Source organism: Empidonax traillii, unplaced genomic scaffold (assembly GCF_003031625.1).
Source record: "Empidonax traillii isolate 1590-97213 ecotype Southwest subspecies unplaced genomic scaffold, ASM303162v1 scaffold449:size826340, whole genome shotgun sequence".
NCBI lineage: Eukaryota > Metazoa > Chordata > Aves > Passeriformes > Tyrannidae > Empidonax > Empidonax traillii.
The window spans coordinates 30,200-48,644 of NW_020955642.1; the positions used below are offsets into that span (position 1 = coordinate 30,200).

The following is an 18,445-nucleotide window of genomic DNA, read 5'->3' on the forward strand; positions in this document are numbered from 1 at the left end:
GCAACAACTTTGTGATCAACCACATTTATCACAGTTTTCTTCTTTATTACACACACAACACTTACCTCTTCCAGGAGTTTGGTTTTTTGCAAAATCTGCTTATTCAGAGATGCCACCTTCCTTCTGTGTTGCTGGGCAGCTCCAAGCCTTTCTGGTCGCTCCTCAGCTGAAAGCTCAGATTGCTAAAAAAAACCCACAACAACAGCCTTATGGACCTCACAACATCGCTTTCTGCTTCTTCAGAAGCTCATGAAATACCAAAGCAGGACACATCTAGGATATTTCTTATCTAGAACTGTGTCCCACTATCCAACAGAAAGAATGACTTACCAATTTATCTCACATCAAGGTAAGGAAGTAGCTGAACACCTGAATTATATTCCAAAATTTACAAGTAAAGTAAACTAAAAATAAAGTCAAGTGTCCTGGTACGGGTGGAAAATAATACAGTATATTGGAAGACAGACGTAATTGCTTTGCATCAACATTACACATTCCTTAAACAGAAAAAATACAAACATGCCAAAAACCACCTTAAGCCGTGATATTTACTGAGCCTGTTGACTTGGAGATGCTCTACACCCCAGTAAGTAGATCCAGGACTTTCAAAGGCCTTGAACAATAGTGTATTTAGATTCTGAAACAGAGGCTTGGATGCATCTTTATGCTGAATGACAACAACATACTCAATGTGGTAGATAAAACCCACTGAGTGGTAAATGTTTTTTGTGTGTGCACGTGTACTATTGACACCAGTCTTTGAGAACTACTCAATCCAGCCTACAATGCCAAGAAAGTGTCTCATAAATACATAATGAAGACAGCAATCTGGATCCAGTCTCCTGTTCTCTCTGAATAGCAAAAGCAAAGCTGACAGATACATTCTTTACCAAAAATAACATTTATAATAGAAATTGTCTATTTGCAGTAGACAAAAGAATGATTAAAAACTAGTGACAGCGTGATGTCTTAGGGATTATTTGCCTAGCAATTATTTGTACCTTTTGAAAGCCCTCTGTTTTGGTAATTTGTTTCATGCACTTTTTTTTTTCAGCTATTCCATTTTCCAATATTTCATTAGAAAACCAGTTAATTTTTAAGTACTTCAGTTGCTAATTTACAGCCTGTCAAAGACTTCAATACTAAGTGCTTTTTGAATAATCACCAAATACTGACAACCACTACAATGTATAATCACCCAAAACGCTGCAAGAAGGATGACATACTCTTCACTCTTATTAGCTCTTGGTTCCACTCTAGGTAAACAGCTTAATTTTAAATGAACATAAGAGGCAAAAATCTGTCTCCCTCTTCACTATTTTCTATATTATTAAATTTGAAGAGCAGCTTAATGATTTGTTGTACTTTTACATCCACAACACAAAAAGACCAATTCTAACTTCTTAACCCAACAATTCACATACTTTCTCTGTCTTTGTTATGAAAGGAAAAAAGGCCTATAAGCAACACCTGTAACACTGAGCTATTCAACAAATACACACTCAGATTACTTATTCCTCTCATTATTTAGTCAAATCACATTCCCTCATCACATCATGCGTTCCAAGATCCCATCCCTTTCACCGTACATTCAGAAAGAAGGAAACACGAGCTAACCCAGTCTGAGACTGATGTTTGCAAAAACAGTAAAAACCCATACAGTCCAGCTTTGGCACGAAAAAAAAAAAAAAAGTCATGTCTTAAGAAGTGAACTGTTACAGCTCGCTTTTTGAAAACGGGAAATAACCATCACCATAACAGAGTTTTGTTGTATGGCACTGCAGAGATTTCTGCAGAGAAATCCTTCTGGTTTGCAAATGAAAAAGCCAGGGATGAGCCTCATGCAGTCACAGTGGGCTAAGGATCCACTCTGCAGCAACACTATAAAGTTATTGAGGAGCTGGGTTCAAAGTTGTGGAGAAAAACCCATCTTTCATCACAGAAGGAAGAAAGCACAAATTATAGAAGCTACTTTTCTTCCGTCCTTGTTGTGGTCTGGTCTCTTACTACACTGGAACAACAGCTGCCTTTTCGATTATAGTTTAAGAAAGCTGTATCTGAGCACTAATGTCTCTGACTGTTTAAGATTATCAATTTTCTACTCTATCTCAATATATGAAATTCAATTACACGTGAAAAAAAGGGATACATGGATACATCCTTTAACTTTTCTGTGAACACACGTCATCCCCACCACTGACAGGTACAGACTCACTTCTGCATTCTTCCCTGTACCCCGCAACTGCTCAATTGCCCTAAAAAGATTTAGCCAATTCAAATTAATTAAACGTGAAATGTGAGTAGCCTCATTTTGTATGACAGAATTTGATAAATTAAAACACATTATTAGTTATACATGAGGATCATTAACCCATGGCAGCTCAAAAATTGGTAGCCAAAATACATGGTTACTTCTAGACTTTCAGAGCCTGCCTCCCACTGCTCATATGTAAAGGTTTTGCAATTAATGTTACTCTTTGTGATGAGATTCTCTCACACACATATGCCATAAGCTAATAATTAAAGAATTCAAACATTACTCCACAGAACTTTATGAGGGTTTTTGAGTGTTTCCTCAAACCAAAGAAATATAAAAATATCCAATTTATTATCTTCTTTGAACAACAAACCAAACTAAAAGGTTGAAAATTTTATTGTATAATACTTCTACCAACTGTATAGAGAGCATAAACGCTTTTGATATAGGATTCTAGAAATCTTAAAATATGTTGACTCAACTTAAGATATAAGTAACTTGCAAACAGCACTTAAAACTCTTGAAGAGTATTCTCCTTCAGGCATTTTTGAAGGGGGTAGTTCTGACACAGCACTACTTTACTTTACTCATTCTCTCATTTTACCAGCGGAACAAGGTTTTGCTCCTATTCTACTCCTAGCCAAACCACTTTTTATAGATCACTGTAGTTGTAAATTCTCAGAGGAAGAATATTTTTAATACAGTAAAATCAAAACTACTTTGAATAATTTGCCTTAGAAAGCTGGAGATAAATAGACAGATAAAAGCCATGCTAATGATTTTCTGTCAGTATTTTTAGAAAGTGAAGAATGACAGTAAAATCCTCCCTCCAGTTTACTGAAAAGTTAACACAGCAGCAGAATGGAGGGGCAAATGCAGAAAACTGTCTACATTGATCTTCTGCAAAAATGCCTCTGATAAGAAAGGTTCTGGCACATGGCAACTTTGGATCTAGAATTTTGTTTGTCAGCTATCTTCACTGGGCCTGTGGATTCTATGAGACTCTGGTAGACAAATAGGCACTGCTGTGTTCCTCAGGCTGTGTATAGTTACAAGGGATTAAAACTATTAGAATTATATCCAAACATTGCTGAAGCTTCAATAAACTGTTTGATAACATCCTTAATTCTTCTCCTGATGCATGAATACGTGCACAGAAATTTATTTTGTTTTATCACATCCAACAGTTTTGAAAAGTGATCTATTTTTGGTTTGACTTGAATCAGTTCTTACTTTACAGAGTATTAATCATTGTTCCACTATAATAGTCAAGGTCCTGCTGCCGTCTCTCAGAACAGGAGAAATGTAACATTGAAATATGACCCTTGGGCTTCTGTTCTTCCAATCCTTTATAATAAAGAAAGGCCAGGAATTTGCTATAGACTCTGTTGAGCTATAGGGTTTATCTCCCAAATGGAAAAGCTCCATACCTCATATGTGTCAACAAAAAGGAAGAAATATGAGAAGATTATTGGACAAATAGGAGCGACCTATAACTCATATCTGGCAGTGATGTATTGTATGGATTAATTGCTTGAAGAGCCAGATTTTCTTTTCACATTACAGTAAAAACAATCACAGTTGAACACAATAAATGGGGCAAATGTGCACATTTAATTGCCTTGACTCCTCAAAGCAACAAAGGCTTGGTGTGATGAGACAAGATTCAAAACTAGAGATCCAGGGCATGAGAGAACTGGAGCCCAGTGCAAGCAAGATCCCAGTATATGAAAATCTGAGCGGAGGAGGCCTAGATTTTTTTCTGAGCAGGCCCTCAGAGCTGTATTTCTGTGCTTAACACCAAGCATTTTAAAATGTATTTGGAGTATAGGCCTCTAATTTGAACAGGTATCAACTCAGGGCCTTCTTCCTTCACAAAAAACATTTAAGCAGGTACTTAAACTCAAATTAGTCATACATCTCTTTAAAATACTTCCCTGAATGCTGGCTTTGCTGCCATCCACAGCATGTATGAAGCAGTGTGTTTCAAGAGAATCATGGCAATTAAACTGGAAGCCTAAGGCCTAAATTAACAAGCTATCAAACACAACGTGGTAAAACACAATCAGGTGACACACTTACCTTTTCAGCATATTCAGACACTATTTGCTTGATCTCATCTGACTGGAGTCCAACAATCTGGCCAACTGTGCTTGCTGTCAGTTTGCCCTGCAATTGTGCCAAGACAATGTTTGGAGTTTTGGAGCTGCCTGTATTTTTACACAACAGTTTCCACAAGCTCTAATTTTAACAGAAATTTACACAATTTTTACACTGGGTAAAAATCTCTAATCAGAAGAAAAGTCCAGGAAACATTTCACCCCTCAAAGTTAACTTTGCTGATGGAAATTTCTCACTTAAAACCTTTTAGCAAATTTGAAATCAGATTTCAGAAACTTAATTTTGATTCTATTCTCTATATTGAATTTCAATTTGCAGTAATAAAACTCTAAGAATGCACCTTTCAAACTGCATGCCTGTATAAAAAGTTTTCAAATAGAGCTGAATTCCACAATGGATTTCAATAGAAAGCTTGTCAATAAACTTTGAAAGTAGACTAATTACTGCCTTTGCTTTTGTAACTTTAGCATAAACAGAAACAACTTTTAACAACTGAATTTCTTCCTATTCCTCTCATTCAGAAATCAAAATAAAGGACTGACTACAAGTTCCATTATATCATTAAACACAATGAATTAAGACAACAGGATATATATCCATTATTACATACCCAGTATTTTCAGTGTCTTAGACCAACATTGTTGTTTGTAACTATTTATCAGGGCTTTGAAAAGCACCTTGAAAGGCATAGAATTTTCCTCCACTCTCCCCAGTAAAACAATTCCTCCCCTGGATAACTTCACAAGATGAATAAAGTAAGATCATACTGCATCTTGGGCAACTGCACAGTGATGCCTTTCCTCTGGCATTCTCCTTACAGAAACCATTTGAAAGAGGCACTATTTTACTACTGTTACCATTTCAAGGCAAACTCATCAGCCTCCTAAAAATTACTGTCTTCCTAATTCAACCATCTTTTATTGCACTCTCCTTACGAAAGTTTAAATGCAGTCATTCCAAGACTTCAGACCTGAATCAGTAGTCTGATTTTAGGAATAACTGCCAAATTCAACCATAATTTAAACAGAGCTTTATCAGTTTTAAATGCTGCTTACCTCTTCTGTTGCCATTGCAGCCATTCCAGTCATCAGAGTTTTAATGCGAAGCTAGAGCAAAACAGGAAGATTTATACATAACAATTTAACTTCTATTATTTAGCTTTTTTCTGCCAGGGACAGGGACACATCTGTAAAATTAGTATCATACAGTAAGTGTATTTTAATGCATGTAATGGGGCACTAAATCTATGGAAGTTAAAGAAGAGGTGGGTAAAGTTATTAAATTTAAGGAAAATCCCTTATAACAGTACACATTCCCTCAGATTATTCAGCTCCACTGTCAACCACCACCCAACCTTTCAAAATGCTCCAATTCCAAAACAAAAATTCAATTTTGGGGTATTAAACACCAACAAATGTTTCTGTGCATCAATTTCAGGTTCCATATTCTCCTGTGGGAAGCAACTCGCACTTCAACTAACCATGGAAATTTTCCTTCTTCCAGAGAACAAGTGGGCAGTGATAACTGCTGCCCTCCCCCCAAGTTAGTAACATCCATGCCTACTGTGTCTGTGGCCACACCTCTTCAGCAGCTTGAAGGTCATCTTCATCACAAGGCTCAGCTTTTCCTGCTGCTGCAAGCCCTGCAGGCAGCGCTGCTTTTTTATCTTCAGCCTTTTAAAGAAAAAAAAAAAGACACTGTTATATCTGGTTCCCTTTTTCTAAAGTGTTAAATAAAACATCAAGGAGAAAATTGGAATGTAGCTGTTCTGTTTTTATGAATGCATTTCAGCTACACTCCAAATCACGTCAGCTGAAACGTAAGGCTCCCTGATTTCTCACAAGTATTCCAACTGTGTTTCTGGCTTCCATGGGCACATCTGGCACAAAGATTCCTTATCCCACAGCCTTCTGAGAGCTACCTACCTCAGAAGAAAGCCAGCTATCCCAAAGTAGGATGTCTGCTACACAGGAAAAGGCTGAATTTTTTTTTTTTTAACATAAAAAATTTTTATAACTTAATATGGGTATAATAAATATACAACATAAAGAGTGTAAAACTGCCCAGTTGAGTCACACGAACTAATGACAGCTGGTGACAGACAGACTCGATTTCTAGGTCACTATTGCACCACTAACATGACTATTTCATTGTCCACTTCTGCCTTACTGGAGACTCGATTCCCACAACAATCACGATGACCATCTAATATACAATATCCCAAAGTCAACTATATTTTCGAAGAAAGAAAATTAACTCAGTAAACACGACTGCAGCCTGGCTGTTACTCTGAGGGGAAAACACGCATGCCTAGATCAGGAAACAGCTCCATTTATAAAATTGAAATGTGAATTTTGTATGTGGAATATTGAGATGAAGGGCAACCTTAATATAGTCAACTGTATTGCTTTGTCCATGACATGCTTAATGCATTATTTTCATTATCTCTGTCTGTAATAAAAGCTTGTAGCCAAATTAATAGTAAATAGCAAAACTGCAGATACTCTGACAAGGACATTTTAAGATTCTATAATCATCAAAAGCAAGGATGCTACTTTTCCAGAAGCCAAATGATTTATTTATGGCATGGTATCGTGTTTCTCTACCACATTAGATAACCTGTTTTGTAATAAATGTCTACAATATTTCTTACCAAGCTGAATGAGTCTTTAAAAAGAAAAAGAAAAAGCCATTAATGATCACATTATGGAACACTTAGTTAAAAGATGCTTACTAAGCAGACAGGATATGTCATTACCTCACAGTAAAAACGGAACTAAAACAAGCACAACACCCAAACCCCCTTTCTTTTAAACATGGAATGCAGATTTTTAGTTCCAGTTAGCAGTTTTTAAGAGAGGGTAATAATGGAAGTTATAGCTGTTTATTCTGCTGTGTTCTTCTAAGATCTAACAGTAACCAACACTCTAGCAATGCAATTCTTACCACTATTTGAGTATTTTAAGTTAGTATATTTTTTTTACCTGTTCTGTTTTTCCTGCTTGTCTGCTAAATCCATACCTCCTAAAAGAACAATAGGAAACACAAAGGAAACAGATTGTTGTTTACAACTTTTACAAACACATTAAGTTTCTATCAGTTTTCAATATAAGATATGCACCGACAGCCAGATTCAGGTTAGTTTTTAGAATGTTTCAAGGTAACTAAATAAGCAAGTACTGAAGCATATTTACAGAATGATTTCAGCTCCATCTACTCTTTCCATCATGATTTGCAAATCTTGACTCTTTATAAAATGATGTCATGTAAAGCTCATGAAAGGAAAAAGCAATGCCCTCTTTCCATTTGGAAGTTAATCCTGAGCTATTACACTACAGTCCATGTTGCTGTTAAAAGGAAGGCACTCAAAATAGTGAGAATAAGAAATATAAAAGTCTATGGCTTTGCGGGAGAAGAAGCCACAGAAGATGCAAAATGGAATTCAAATGTCATTTGCACTCGTTAAGTATTAAGAGCTCAGACAGCAGACAAGCTGCTCTTATCACTAAACTGTGAAAAGTGGAAATAGAAACCTCAAACAGAAGCTCTGTAACTTCATTTTTATGTGTTTGGAGAGCTCTCAGTAAACCAGAGGGATAATGGAAAAGTGAAAACCTTGGTAACTTGGATTCTGTATGGGAGTTTGCAGAAAGTAAGAAGACCAAACAATGATTCAGCCTCTTGATGCAACAAACACATTAGAATTACAAAAAAAAGCAACAGCAACTTCAGTTCCTTTTCCCCTCACTTTCTGAGGATTGCTTGCAAAAAGACAATATTGATTGACAGACAGACAGATCTAGAAGGATCATGAATTTAAGCCACTTTTATAACACAAAGTTAAAAAACCATGCCCTAATAAGAGCACAAAGTTTGAACATGGGCTCCCATTGTACAAAAAAATAGGTCACACATATAAGGACTGTCCAGTTCCCAGAGAATTTCCAGGATAAGTAAATAAAATATGAAACCAAACAGAAGTACCTTTCACATAGTTCATTTCTGAAGCAGTTTGACAAGAACCCATCACAATCCAAATTTTATATGTAATGCTTATGATGCACACAATACAAACCCCAAGGAGAATGAAATGAAGCCTTTCACCTGCCGTATTCCAAAAGTGTAGCATGAACTTTTGATTCCTCATCCAGCAGCTCCTCAGCTCCCTTCTGACGTTTGTATTTTCTCTGAGGTTTGTAAACCTCCTATAAGACAATGAATGGATTCAGAGCTTGTAAAAGGCTTTTCTAAAATAAATGATGACTTGTTATCTCAAGTGATACACACACTGTTTGCTTTCCAACTTAATATACTTACCCAAATGTACATCCCTCACTTTGTCTTTTTGGAATTACATTATAAAATCTTATTAAATTAATTTCTAAACAATTTGCTATAGGAATAATACCTCTCCTGGTTTAAAACAAAAGTATAAATGGATATTTAACAATACACAATTTCTCAGCCATCTCTTCTGTCATGTTTGAAAGAAGAGTCAAAAATAACACACTCAACATCTATTAAGATTATTTGGCTAATGCTAGTGTCTAGAAATGTTACCTCCTTTGTGAGTTAATTCTATTTGTAAATTCTGATTAGATAAATAAACACGATTTTTTTTTTTACTCAATGATCACAGCTTACAACAGACTTCAAGCAGATTTTATTGGAACAAAAATACCTGAAGGAGTTTGTCAGTAAAATGATTCAATCTAATGCTATCCAAGTGTGATTCAATAGCTGGACAACAGCCCATCAAATAAAACAAGGATTCACAAGTACTATTTTGTTCTGATAGAGTTGCTTCCAATTCAAAAACAAAAGGAAGAATATTTTTTGCTTGTTCTGACTTTCTGTACAAGACAAACTATTATTTTCAACAAGCAGTTGCTGCACCATAACATTGCTGAAATAGCTTTCAATCTTTTTCAAAGACAGGTAATCCCAAAGTGGAGATTTCAAACAAGTGTAAATTGACACTATTCCTTGGCAAGTTTCTACTGAATTTGTCTCTTACTTTGCAATTTTTACTTCATTTCTAATCTTAATTTCTGTCATCTTTGCTTCCAGCTATTCAATCGTGCTACTTTTTTGACTGTCACGTGAAAAAGCTTTTTAGGACCAAGGATCTCCCACAAAATGTACTTTATCACCTACAGAGAGGCAACACAAGTAACAAAAATAATTATAGCTCTTATGATGGCACTGTATTTTATACCTTTGCTATATAAAGTGTAAGCATCATATCACAAACATTAGTCTTGGCATCAGGTAACTGAGTAGTTGAACAAAACCACTACAAGATAACCTCAAATGACTAGACAGCCACCTTTCAGCAGCAGTTGTTCTTACTCCAATAACCATTGGTGATATTTAATATTGCCTTTTCCAACCTTTAGACCTGATCATGACCATAAATCTCAGCGTACTGACCCCTTGCAAAAAGAAAGGTAGGTCCTCAGACCAGAGTTGTAATAAAGAATTCAGACAACAAACTATTCTTTCACACTTGCTGATACTCTTTTAGGACAGTGAATTTCTCTTCCAGTTCCAATGCTTTAAAGGTGACCTACAAAAGCACCTTCACAAACAAGCTTTCAAAAAATATAAACAAGCAGTTTATCCAAGAGTTAAAGATCTGCACCTGAAGAGGGAGGGAGAACACAGGTGATACCACCTTTCCCAACCAACATCTGCCACTTGAAGAAAACATTTCTGAAGTAGGGTGTGTACTTCCACTGCTAATTACAAGTAAAAAAGACAAGTGTTGAAACGCAGACATTTAAATTGAAGAGGTCATCACTACATTAATTAAAGATAAATAGTCCAACTGCTGATAGCTTCAAAATAACAGTCTACTGAGAGTTTAACAGCCTGTAAGCTACCTGGTGACTTTATTTTGATAGTGTGGAATTCCACACTCTTTGTGCAGGCTGTTGGTATGATTTATCTACTCATACAGTGCACACCTAAAAGGTTTTCCATCTGATATATTGGCATTTGAGACCTGCTCTAAGAATAAAGCTCAACATGTAACTTAATTGGGATCTTCTCATGAGAAAACCCAGCACTGGCTGCATTAAACAGAATTAACTATCACCATTTCATTACTAAAGCCACTTATTTCTTGATCGTGCAAAAAGAAAAATCTAACATACTTACAAAGATATCAGTAACCGTTTTGATTGCTTTCTCTTTCCTTTGCATAAATTCATCATCCTGAAAGACATTAATGGAGGTAATGAAAAATACCAGGAATGGAGATTAAATCTCAACCATTCTAAGGATTCTGTGAAACTAAGTTGTCAAATAGTTTCTGAGTTGTCCAGTTATTTGGTGAAATGTTAGTGACTTCCTGTGACACAGAAAAGTACTTGCTTCTGTCACCAGATGGTGGGTAGGTCTTTAAAGCTGTACCCATATCAGCAGACCCTGTTCTCTGCTTATACAGGACCTGACACAAATGCAATTCCATCACACCACTGGGATCTCCAATCTCTATACTATAAAGAAATGAAGCTGGGATAGGCTTAACGTGGAAAAGAGAAAGGTATTCTCTACTGTTATTTTAGTTTCTAAGCATTAAAAATAATTTTAAAAAATCACAACAATAAAAAACTAACCAAAAACCAAAAGCACAACCCCCCAAACAAAATCCAAACCATCCCCAGTTAATAAAATCTGTCTATCTCAATAGCAGGGCCATCTATCTTTAATAATGTTACAAAACTTGGGTTCTAGGAGTTAAATATGGAATGAACAGAACTGATAATTCTGCACTACAGGCACATATCCAAGCTCATTCCACCCCTTCTCCTATACAAAGGAAACAAAAAAAAAAATGATAGCAAAAGCAACTCTGGTGCTGTGAAGCTGCACCTGAGCATTTGACACATCATAACAGAAACAGGAACTGGTTTCATCTTACCTCGGGCAGCCTGTGAGTTTTTTGAAACTGTGATATAGAGTAAGAACGGACATAGTCTCCTATTTCTTCCCTTGTTTCTATTGCACGTTTCACCAGCCACTGAAAAAAAAAAATTATCAGTTGAAAGAAAAAGAGTAACAGCAGCAAACAACAAACTGCTGCATAATTAGTTTTAATACATGATAAAAGCTAAAAGCACATTTTAAGCACAGAAACAAGAACAAATTATTTTTTTATTTGTAAACATGGTAAATCAGGGACCTAATCCTAACAAAATGACTCAGCGTTAGCTATTTTATAAACTTAACACTTCTTCTTCTGTATATATGATTCTTTTATGAAATTTTCCTACTACAGATCACTGTTAAAAAAACTACAGTTCCCCTGTGAAAAGATGTATCTTCAAGCCTATGAAGTGCTCATGAAGAACCACATGCCTGTGTAAGAAAAAAAGACTTCTTCTGACATTTATAAGACCACACAAAAAGCCACAAAACATTGAAGTACATTTTAAACAATGTCGGAGCAGATAAATCCTGCTGGCTGTCAACAGCCTGTGCAGGAGGTCGCATAAGAGATGAGATCAATCCTGGGATCCAAGTTTGAACCAACAACTGTTTCCTGTGCTATAACCATGAACCCCTAGGAAGCAAGGGGAAGATGATGACAATGAGAGATGAAAATGCAATCTATTAATTACAAAGAGCATCTCAACACAAGTTTGTATATGTAGTTTTGTCCGTGAACATCAGCACAATTTACTGGGAAGAACAGTGACATTTCTGTCCACTGGAATATTTGTTATGGCAGGTTTTTTTAATTAATTTTTTAAAGTTCTACTACAGTCTGTGGCAGTGAGCCAACTCAACCTAATTTCTTCCTGTTGGGAAGGATTCATCCAAATTTTTCCTGTCAAGGCCACCAGACTAGTTTGCACAGTGCAAGAGATGTTGGGACACAATGCCAGGCAGAAGAGCAAGCATTTTTATTAATTGGGCACTGATTTGAGATTTACAGATAGCCAGTGAAATCCTGAATTTAATAGGTCATTGAATGAAGTGTCATTATCAATAACAGTTCCTACATAGTGTAGTCAGCATTTTATAGCTCTTGCACGGTCTTTTTCAGAACAGAAGATGCTGGTGACATCAGCAAGTTTTCTGGAAAGCCTGTCTTGGATGAGAGTTTCACAGGAACCTGACAGAAAGCCACAACTTCTAAAAAAATATCCTCTACAGACAAAAAAACCCAAGTCAATCAAGAAAGACTTCTTCAAGTATGGGTCAGCTATACCACCTACTGGCCAGCTACTGAGAATCACTGCTCTCAGAGAAACCCAGCAGCAGATTTCCTCCCTGCTTAGAATTAATGTTTCTCCTTTCCTGAGGTAATATCCCAAATCAAGATTTTGGACAAAGCAGGTCAGAGAAAAGAATACCTTGTGCTATAATTCTTACAGCAGGAGTAATATTTTTCCTGTGAAAGAAGCCTGGTATTTAATAAATGTAACCACTCCTTGTCATCAAGTGACCAGGGAAAAAATTCACCTGGATTGGATTTTTTTTTCTTTTGTAGGAAATAAGAATTCAGAAGTAAAAAGTCTTATTAACAAGAGACAAATTTTCCACCCTAGACAGCATGAGAACAGCTTGAAAGCTGTGTAACAGTAGCACACACCACGGAATGTTTTGTGGGGAGTGCAGTTAAGTGTGGTTTCCCTCAGAAGACTCCCACTAGAAGATAACAAGACAAAGCACCAGGAAGTTTTCCCCACTTCTTATAAACTGAAACTTAAGATTCCATTCATGCTAAATTCCTACACAGGCAGGAGGTAGTGAGATATTTAATAGAAGAAAAGCTTGCTTAACAGTCTTAATTTTCCCTATGTATCAAAGATATGTTTCTGAGTGCAGATGAAAGGAAAATCAAAAAATGATAACAACATGCCAAGGATTCTCAAAATACCACACGTAACTGGAACACATCGAGTGTTAGCTTAAACCTTAATAAACTTGAGAACTATGCATGTGCACATGCTCAGCTAGCAGTGCTTGTCAGAGCAATGTGTTTTTCCGCCCATACAGTTTTTAAGTGATAAGAATTAAGAATGTATTATGGTTAAAGAAACAACCCCAGCTGCCTTTAGCCTTATTCACATTTGGTTCAGAGACTGGCTTCATAACTTACAGTCTGTGCTTAAGCTTATGGAGTAAGCAGGTGTTCCACAAAAGGCAGAATCTGACTCCATTTCAAAGAATTTAGAGAATTTGTGTTCTTCTTAAATGTGGATCAAATGATAATTAAGGATTTTATCATCCATAATGTCACTCCATTCTTTAAAAACATTAAATTACTTCTCTGTGACTATCCATTCCAAAGTTAAATAAAGAGCCAAACAATAATACAAAGATTTGTTAAAATTTTATGCAAGTTTTATGGCCTTTTTCAGCAAACTATCGATACACCATAAAATTATTATTACCTGTATAACAGGAAATATATGAATGAAATCCAGTCCCTGGATCTGATGTGGTTCCAAACGATGAGGACACTTCATTTTTGGTAATACTGACACAATTTTTTCAGTTAAGGCACTATGATAAAACAACAAAAACACAGATATGTTTTTCTTTTGTAAATTACAAATTATTTTTGCAAACACAGTTAAGTTCCCTCTAGTGGCTTCCACTGAACACAGTTTTCGTATTTATAGTATTACACACAAAACTTTTAGATCTGCATGTCTGCTCAGATGAAATACCCACATAAGATACATCAACAAACACCTTTGCATATTCTACTATATGCCCACATGAAGAGACACTGGTTTTAAGAACAGTTATAATAAGAGTTATATATAATATATATAAGAGACATGCACTCAAAAAGTACAGAATCAAATGTAAGGACTTAAAAATTGTTTGGCAGAAATCCAAAAACATACCTTGATGCTAATCCTGAAACTGTATGGTTTCAGATATATATTGCACTTAAAAGCTAAGTACACAGTATACTTCACAGTTTTCAAGTGAGTAAAACTGAATTTGCTGGCACCCATCTCATTCTAGAGCTCAGGTAGGAGCTGGTAAAATGAAAGGATCACCCTACCATGAGGGATTCATCTACAGAAACTTCATCTTGTTTCCATCAAATCCCTTATTTTAGGGCAAGGAATTATTTTGCTGTCAATGATGCCACGGACATTTTTAATGTAGGTGTCAGCATCAAGGATGAAAACTTTACTGGGAAAACCAAAGCTATTTCCCCATGAAGGAGGAAAACTAACTGGTGCAGTACTGACCTCACTGATATTTAGTACGGCCCAAATGGACAACTGATATTCTGGAAGAACAAAAGGGGAGCAAGAGCTATGAGACCAAAGCCTGGGAAGAGAGCCTGAAACCTATTAAATGGAGTGGAGAGCAATCAAAGCAAATGCAATTAAAACAAAAGTTTTATTCAGTAGGTGCAAGATCCTCTCCTAATGTACGTTTCCATGTTTATTTCAACACAGCAATTAAATAACAGGACACCATCACAATGTCTTTGGAATCATTCTGAGAAAACACAATTAGCTTTTCCTTATCTTGAGAACACCACAGAAGCCCTGAGCCACCACATAAACATTACGTGGACATCAAAACAGCCTATGCTTGTGTGATTCTGAACGCTTCAGATTTACAAATAAATCACTGTTGCTGTTTTGGGAAAGGAGCCTGGTTTTTGTTTTGCCAGTTTTGCATCCAGTCAGTTGGAAAAATAAAAGAACGTTTTCAGGATAACTTAACTATCTCCTATCCTGTTGTTCTTAAGGATAACAACAATAGTGATTATAAAAACCTAGCAATTACAAAAATTACCACCACCATCTTCATTCCTAGTCTCTACTTAATTCTTTGCACTCAGCAATGCTTTATGTAGTTAGTTATCTATGAAAATTTGAGTGTCTCCAAGAGCAATGGCAATATCCACAAATCTTTACTTTTAAAAGTGTTACAGCCTTGCCAGTGCTCAATGACTTCCAAGAAAACAGCATAGAAAGATGTTATTTTCAACTACATTGAGCAAACAAGTCTCTTCATGCCACTGTAACTTGTCAGGCTATTCTTACTTTCTGCGAATTTTAATTATGGCTCTTTTATCACAGATATGCATGTGTTTGGAATGTGCTCCCTTTCTCAGCATAAACAAAGTTTATAACCTCTCTAATACAGGAATTAGCTGGCTTATGAGCAAATTCCATGCATAAGAAATTAATCATAACAAAGTCGTTTCACTGGGTCACTGAGAAAGGAAATTTCCCACTCAGTATGGGGCAGGTAACTGTTTTGGCAACAATGACATGCTTTAAATTCTGTTTGGCGATGCCTACAATTCCAACTCAGAACCATAAAGGAGAGTCAGAGGTTATTTACACAGCAGAACTGCAGACTGAGGGTACTCAGGGAAGGTCTTCTAATGTTGCACTCCAGTTTCCAGCAGCGTGGTCTCCCTCTGCCCTTTGTTTTGGCCTCTGCATCATCCCCTTGTGCCAGCACAAGCATCTGTGCAGCTGTGCAGAGAACTGGATCCAGGAACTCATTCATGTTAAAACTATTTTTTCTTTTTTTTTTAATAGGGTTTAATCAGGATCAGTTCCCAATCCAGTTCGGTGTGGAGCCACATATATCCCTACTAAGCAGTGAAAGCATTTAAGAGCATGGCAACCCAGTGGGAATAGCACTGCCTTTTTTGAAGTAAGCTTCTTTCTGCTTTTAGAGTTTGTGGAACTACAGTCCGAGAAACCCAGAAACTTGTGCAATGTTTTGCAAATGGGCAGTCCTGAAAAGCAGGAAACTTGGACTAAAAATCCTTCTTAGAAACAGGCAGATAGCAGGTAACTTCCCCTTCCCCACCCGCTTCCTCTTTAAGAAGAATTAAAATATCCCACTTGCCATTTAACCAACTTACATTTTTTGACCAATAGTAGAGTTTTCCTGAAATAATAAATCAACATCGATATCGAAGTTGCAAGTAGTGATACACCACGTCATGCCACCTACCACCTATCAAAGGAGCAACAGCAGGATTAGTTCCATTTTAAACTGAAGAGGTAAAACCAAATACAGCTTACAGGCTGTAGTGTTCTCTCCATCCTCAGTATTCTCATAGAGAGACTGAAATAGATACCACAACCATATCAATTTCTACATACAATACACATATACAAGAAAAAAAAAAACAGCAGTTACTGATATTCTAAATTCCTCTCTTAGCTTCATACTTTACATTTGAAACTGCTTTCAGACTAAAAAAAAATGGATAAAACATAGTATATTTAACATGCAACAGTATGTTAAATGCCATGATCTCTAAAAAGTGACCAGATCAAAATTTTATCAAGGATCATAATTTTTGCATTCACGTACTTACCTTTATGCACACACATTTGCTACTGTTATTCCTTGCTTGCTGAGACAAGTGCTAGACACAGTACCAGCAATGGAAATCCCCAGCTCTACAGAAATCAGTCCCTAATCTGACGTATACTTAGGCATATTTAAACTCCTGAGCCATTTCATCAACTTTACATAAATATTTAAAGACAACCTTGCATAAACATAGTCAAGATAACCTAAATGTATGCAAAGGCAAAGAACAGAGAGAAGGGGATTAAAACATGGAGTAACTCACCAACACCACACAGCAAACTGGGAACCATGTTCTAGACAAGGTTTCTGACCTATCACCGCTCCCACATTCCCCTCTGAAACAGTTAACCTACAGAATCCCTCCTGCACTAGCACCTTCAGCATTTTCCATAGCAATGCTTGTTTTTGTGAGGTTGGGCATTGTCCTGAAATGGTACCTTTGCAATTGTTTTTAGGTAAGTATGAACTCGATTTCTACACACAAATGCAACAATGTTACATCCTAGGGCACTCTCCTTCAAACTACTCTGTGCCTGTGTGCACAGGCTCCTGAGCAGCTGCACTTAGTAATACCAAGGAGAAACTAAAATTGCATTGCAAAGCAAGGCTGTGCTATGATCAAAGAGCAGAAAACAGAAGAGTCCATTTCAAGGCTTCTGTAGTTATGTGTTTTCAAACCCTGGTTCAGGAATTTCTCACCAAGTCAGCACCAAAACAATTCAGAAATCTCTCTTCAACCTGAACTTTGCTCACTGTCAGTATCACACATTTCCTGTCTGGGACAATGAAAGGTTAACGTATGTGACATTCTAAAGATATTTAAAAACAGCCCCAAAATAATCTCACGAGGATAACTGTCCCATTCTTACACAGATACCTCCTCATTTCTCATTAATGAATACTTGTTTTTAAAATTACCAGGCTTTCTCCAAGTATCAAATCTTTCTCACTATTCTAACTGCAGTTGAGAGAAGGGGGCAAATTCCCTGGATATGACTCTCCCACAAAAAAAAAGCAGACAGCAATTAGGTTGCATCCAATTGTCTCCTTTAAAACAGGCCTTGCTGCACAAAATCGTCTTTCAAGACTGAGGAGGTCCTGCCTGCCTGCTGAAACTAGGTCATTTGCAGAATTATTTACACAAGAAAGCCTCACAGGTTGCAAGTGTCCTTTATAGAGTCACCTGGCATTGCTAAACAAACTAGCAAAATATGAGAGCCTGATTTACTTAAAATAGGTTTAAAAATATTGCATCAGTCTTACCTTGTCAAAGGGTGACAACCCCTTGATTCTTGCTCGAAAATACCCAGCAGCCACCAACAATTCCAAAATTTCAGTCAACTTGATGTTTTGTTCCTCATCTTCTCTCGTTTCAACCTGACAAACAAACAACACAACACTAATTGAGCATTTCTCATTCATTTGAAGAATGAACATTTTCCAAACTTAACCACAAGCACAGACCACAATATCAGGGAAAACCCTGACTTCCATATGCAACTTGGTTGTTAACATGAAAGACATTAAAGAAACAGGTACATTTCTATATGGATTTAACATCACATTTTTTTTTCACCCAGTTAAATACTTTAATCTGGTTTTCCTATTGAGACTCCCGGTCCACTGCTTGCCTCCAGCTACACAGACTGCCCTATTGCCACAAGCCACTTAATTTATTCTCCATTTCGCATATTTCTTTCAATTTCAGGGTTCACAAAGTCACACACC

At 36.6% G+C, this 18,445-nt stretch overlaps 1 protein-coding gene across 2 annotated transcripts in view; it reads right to left on the reverse strand.

The window, feature by feature from the left end:
* CCDC93 (coiled-coil domain containing 93) overlaps window positions 1–18,445 on the reverse strand; it is a 42,616-nt gene that overhangs the window by 18,286 nt on the left and 5,885 nt on the right. For both annotated transcript variants that reach the window (XM_027895092.1, XM_027895091.1), the window contains exons 2-12: window positions 17,981–18,094; window positions 16,257–16,351; window positions 13,789–13,900; window positions 11,307–11,405; window positions 10,541–10,597; window positions 8,483–8,583; window positions 7,363–7,402; window positions 5,959–6,051; window positions 5,434–5,484; window positions 4,340–4,426; window positions 66–182 (exon numbers count right to left, since the gene is read on the reverse strand). In XM_027895092.1, the coding sequence (XP_027750893.1) occupies window positions 66–182; window positions 4,340–4,426; window positions 5,434–5,484; window positions 5,959–6,051; window positions 7,363–7,402; window positions 8,483–8,583; window positions 10,541–10,597; window positions 11,307–11,405; window positions 13,789–13,900; window positions 16,257–16,351; window positions 17,981–18,094 (966 nt within the window). The remainder of the gene's footprint in view (window positions 1–65; window positions 183–4,339; window positions 4,427–5,433; window positions 5,485–5,958; window positions 6,052–7,362; window positions 7,403–8,482; window positions 8,584–10,540; window positions 10,598–11,306; window positions 11,406–13,788; window positions 13,901–16,256; window positions 16,352–17,980; window positions 18,095–18,445) is intronic.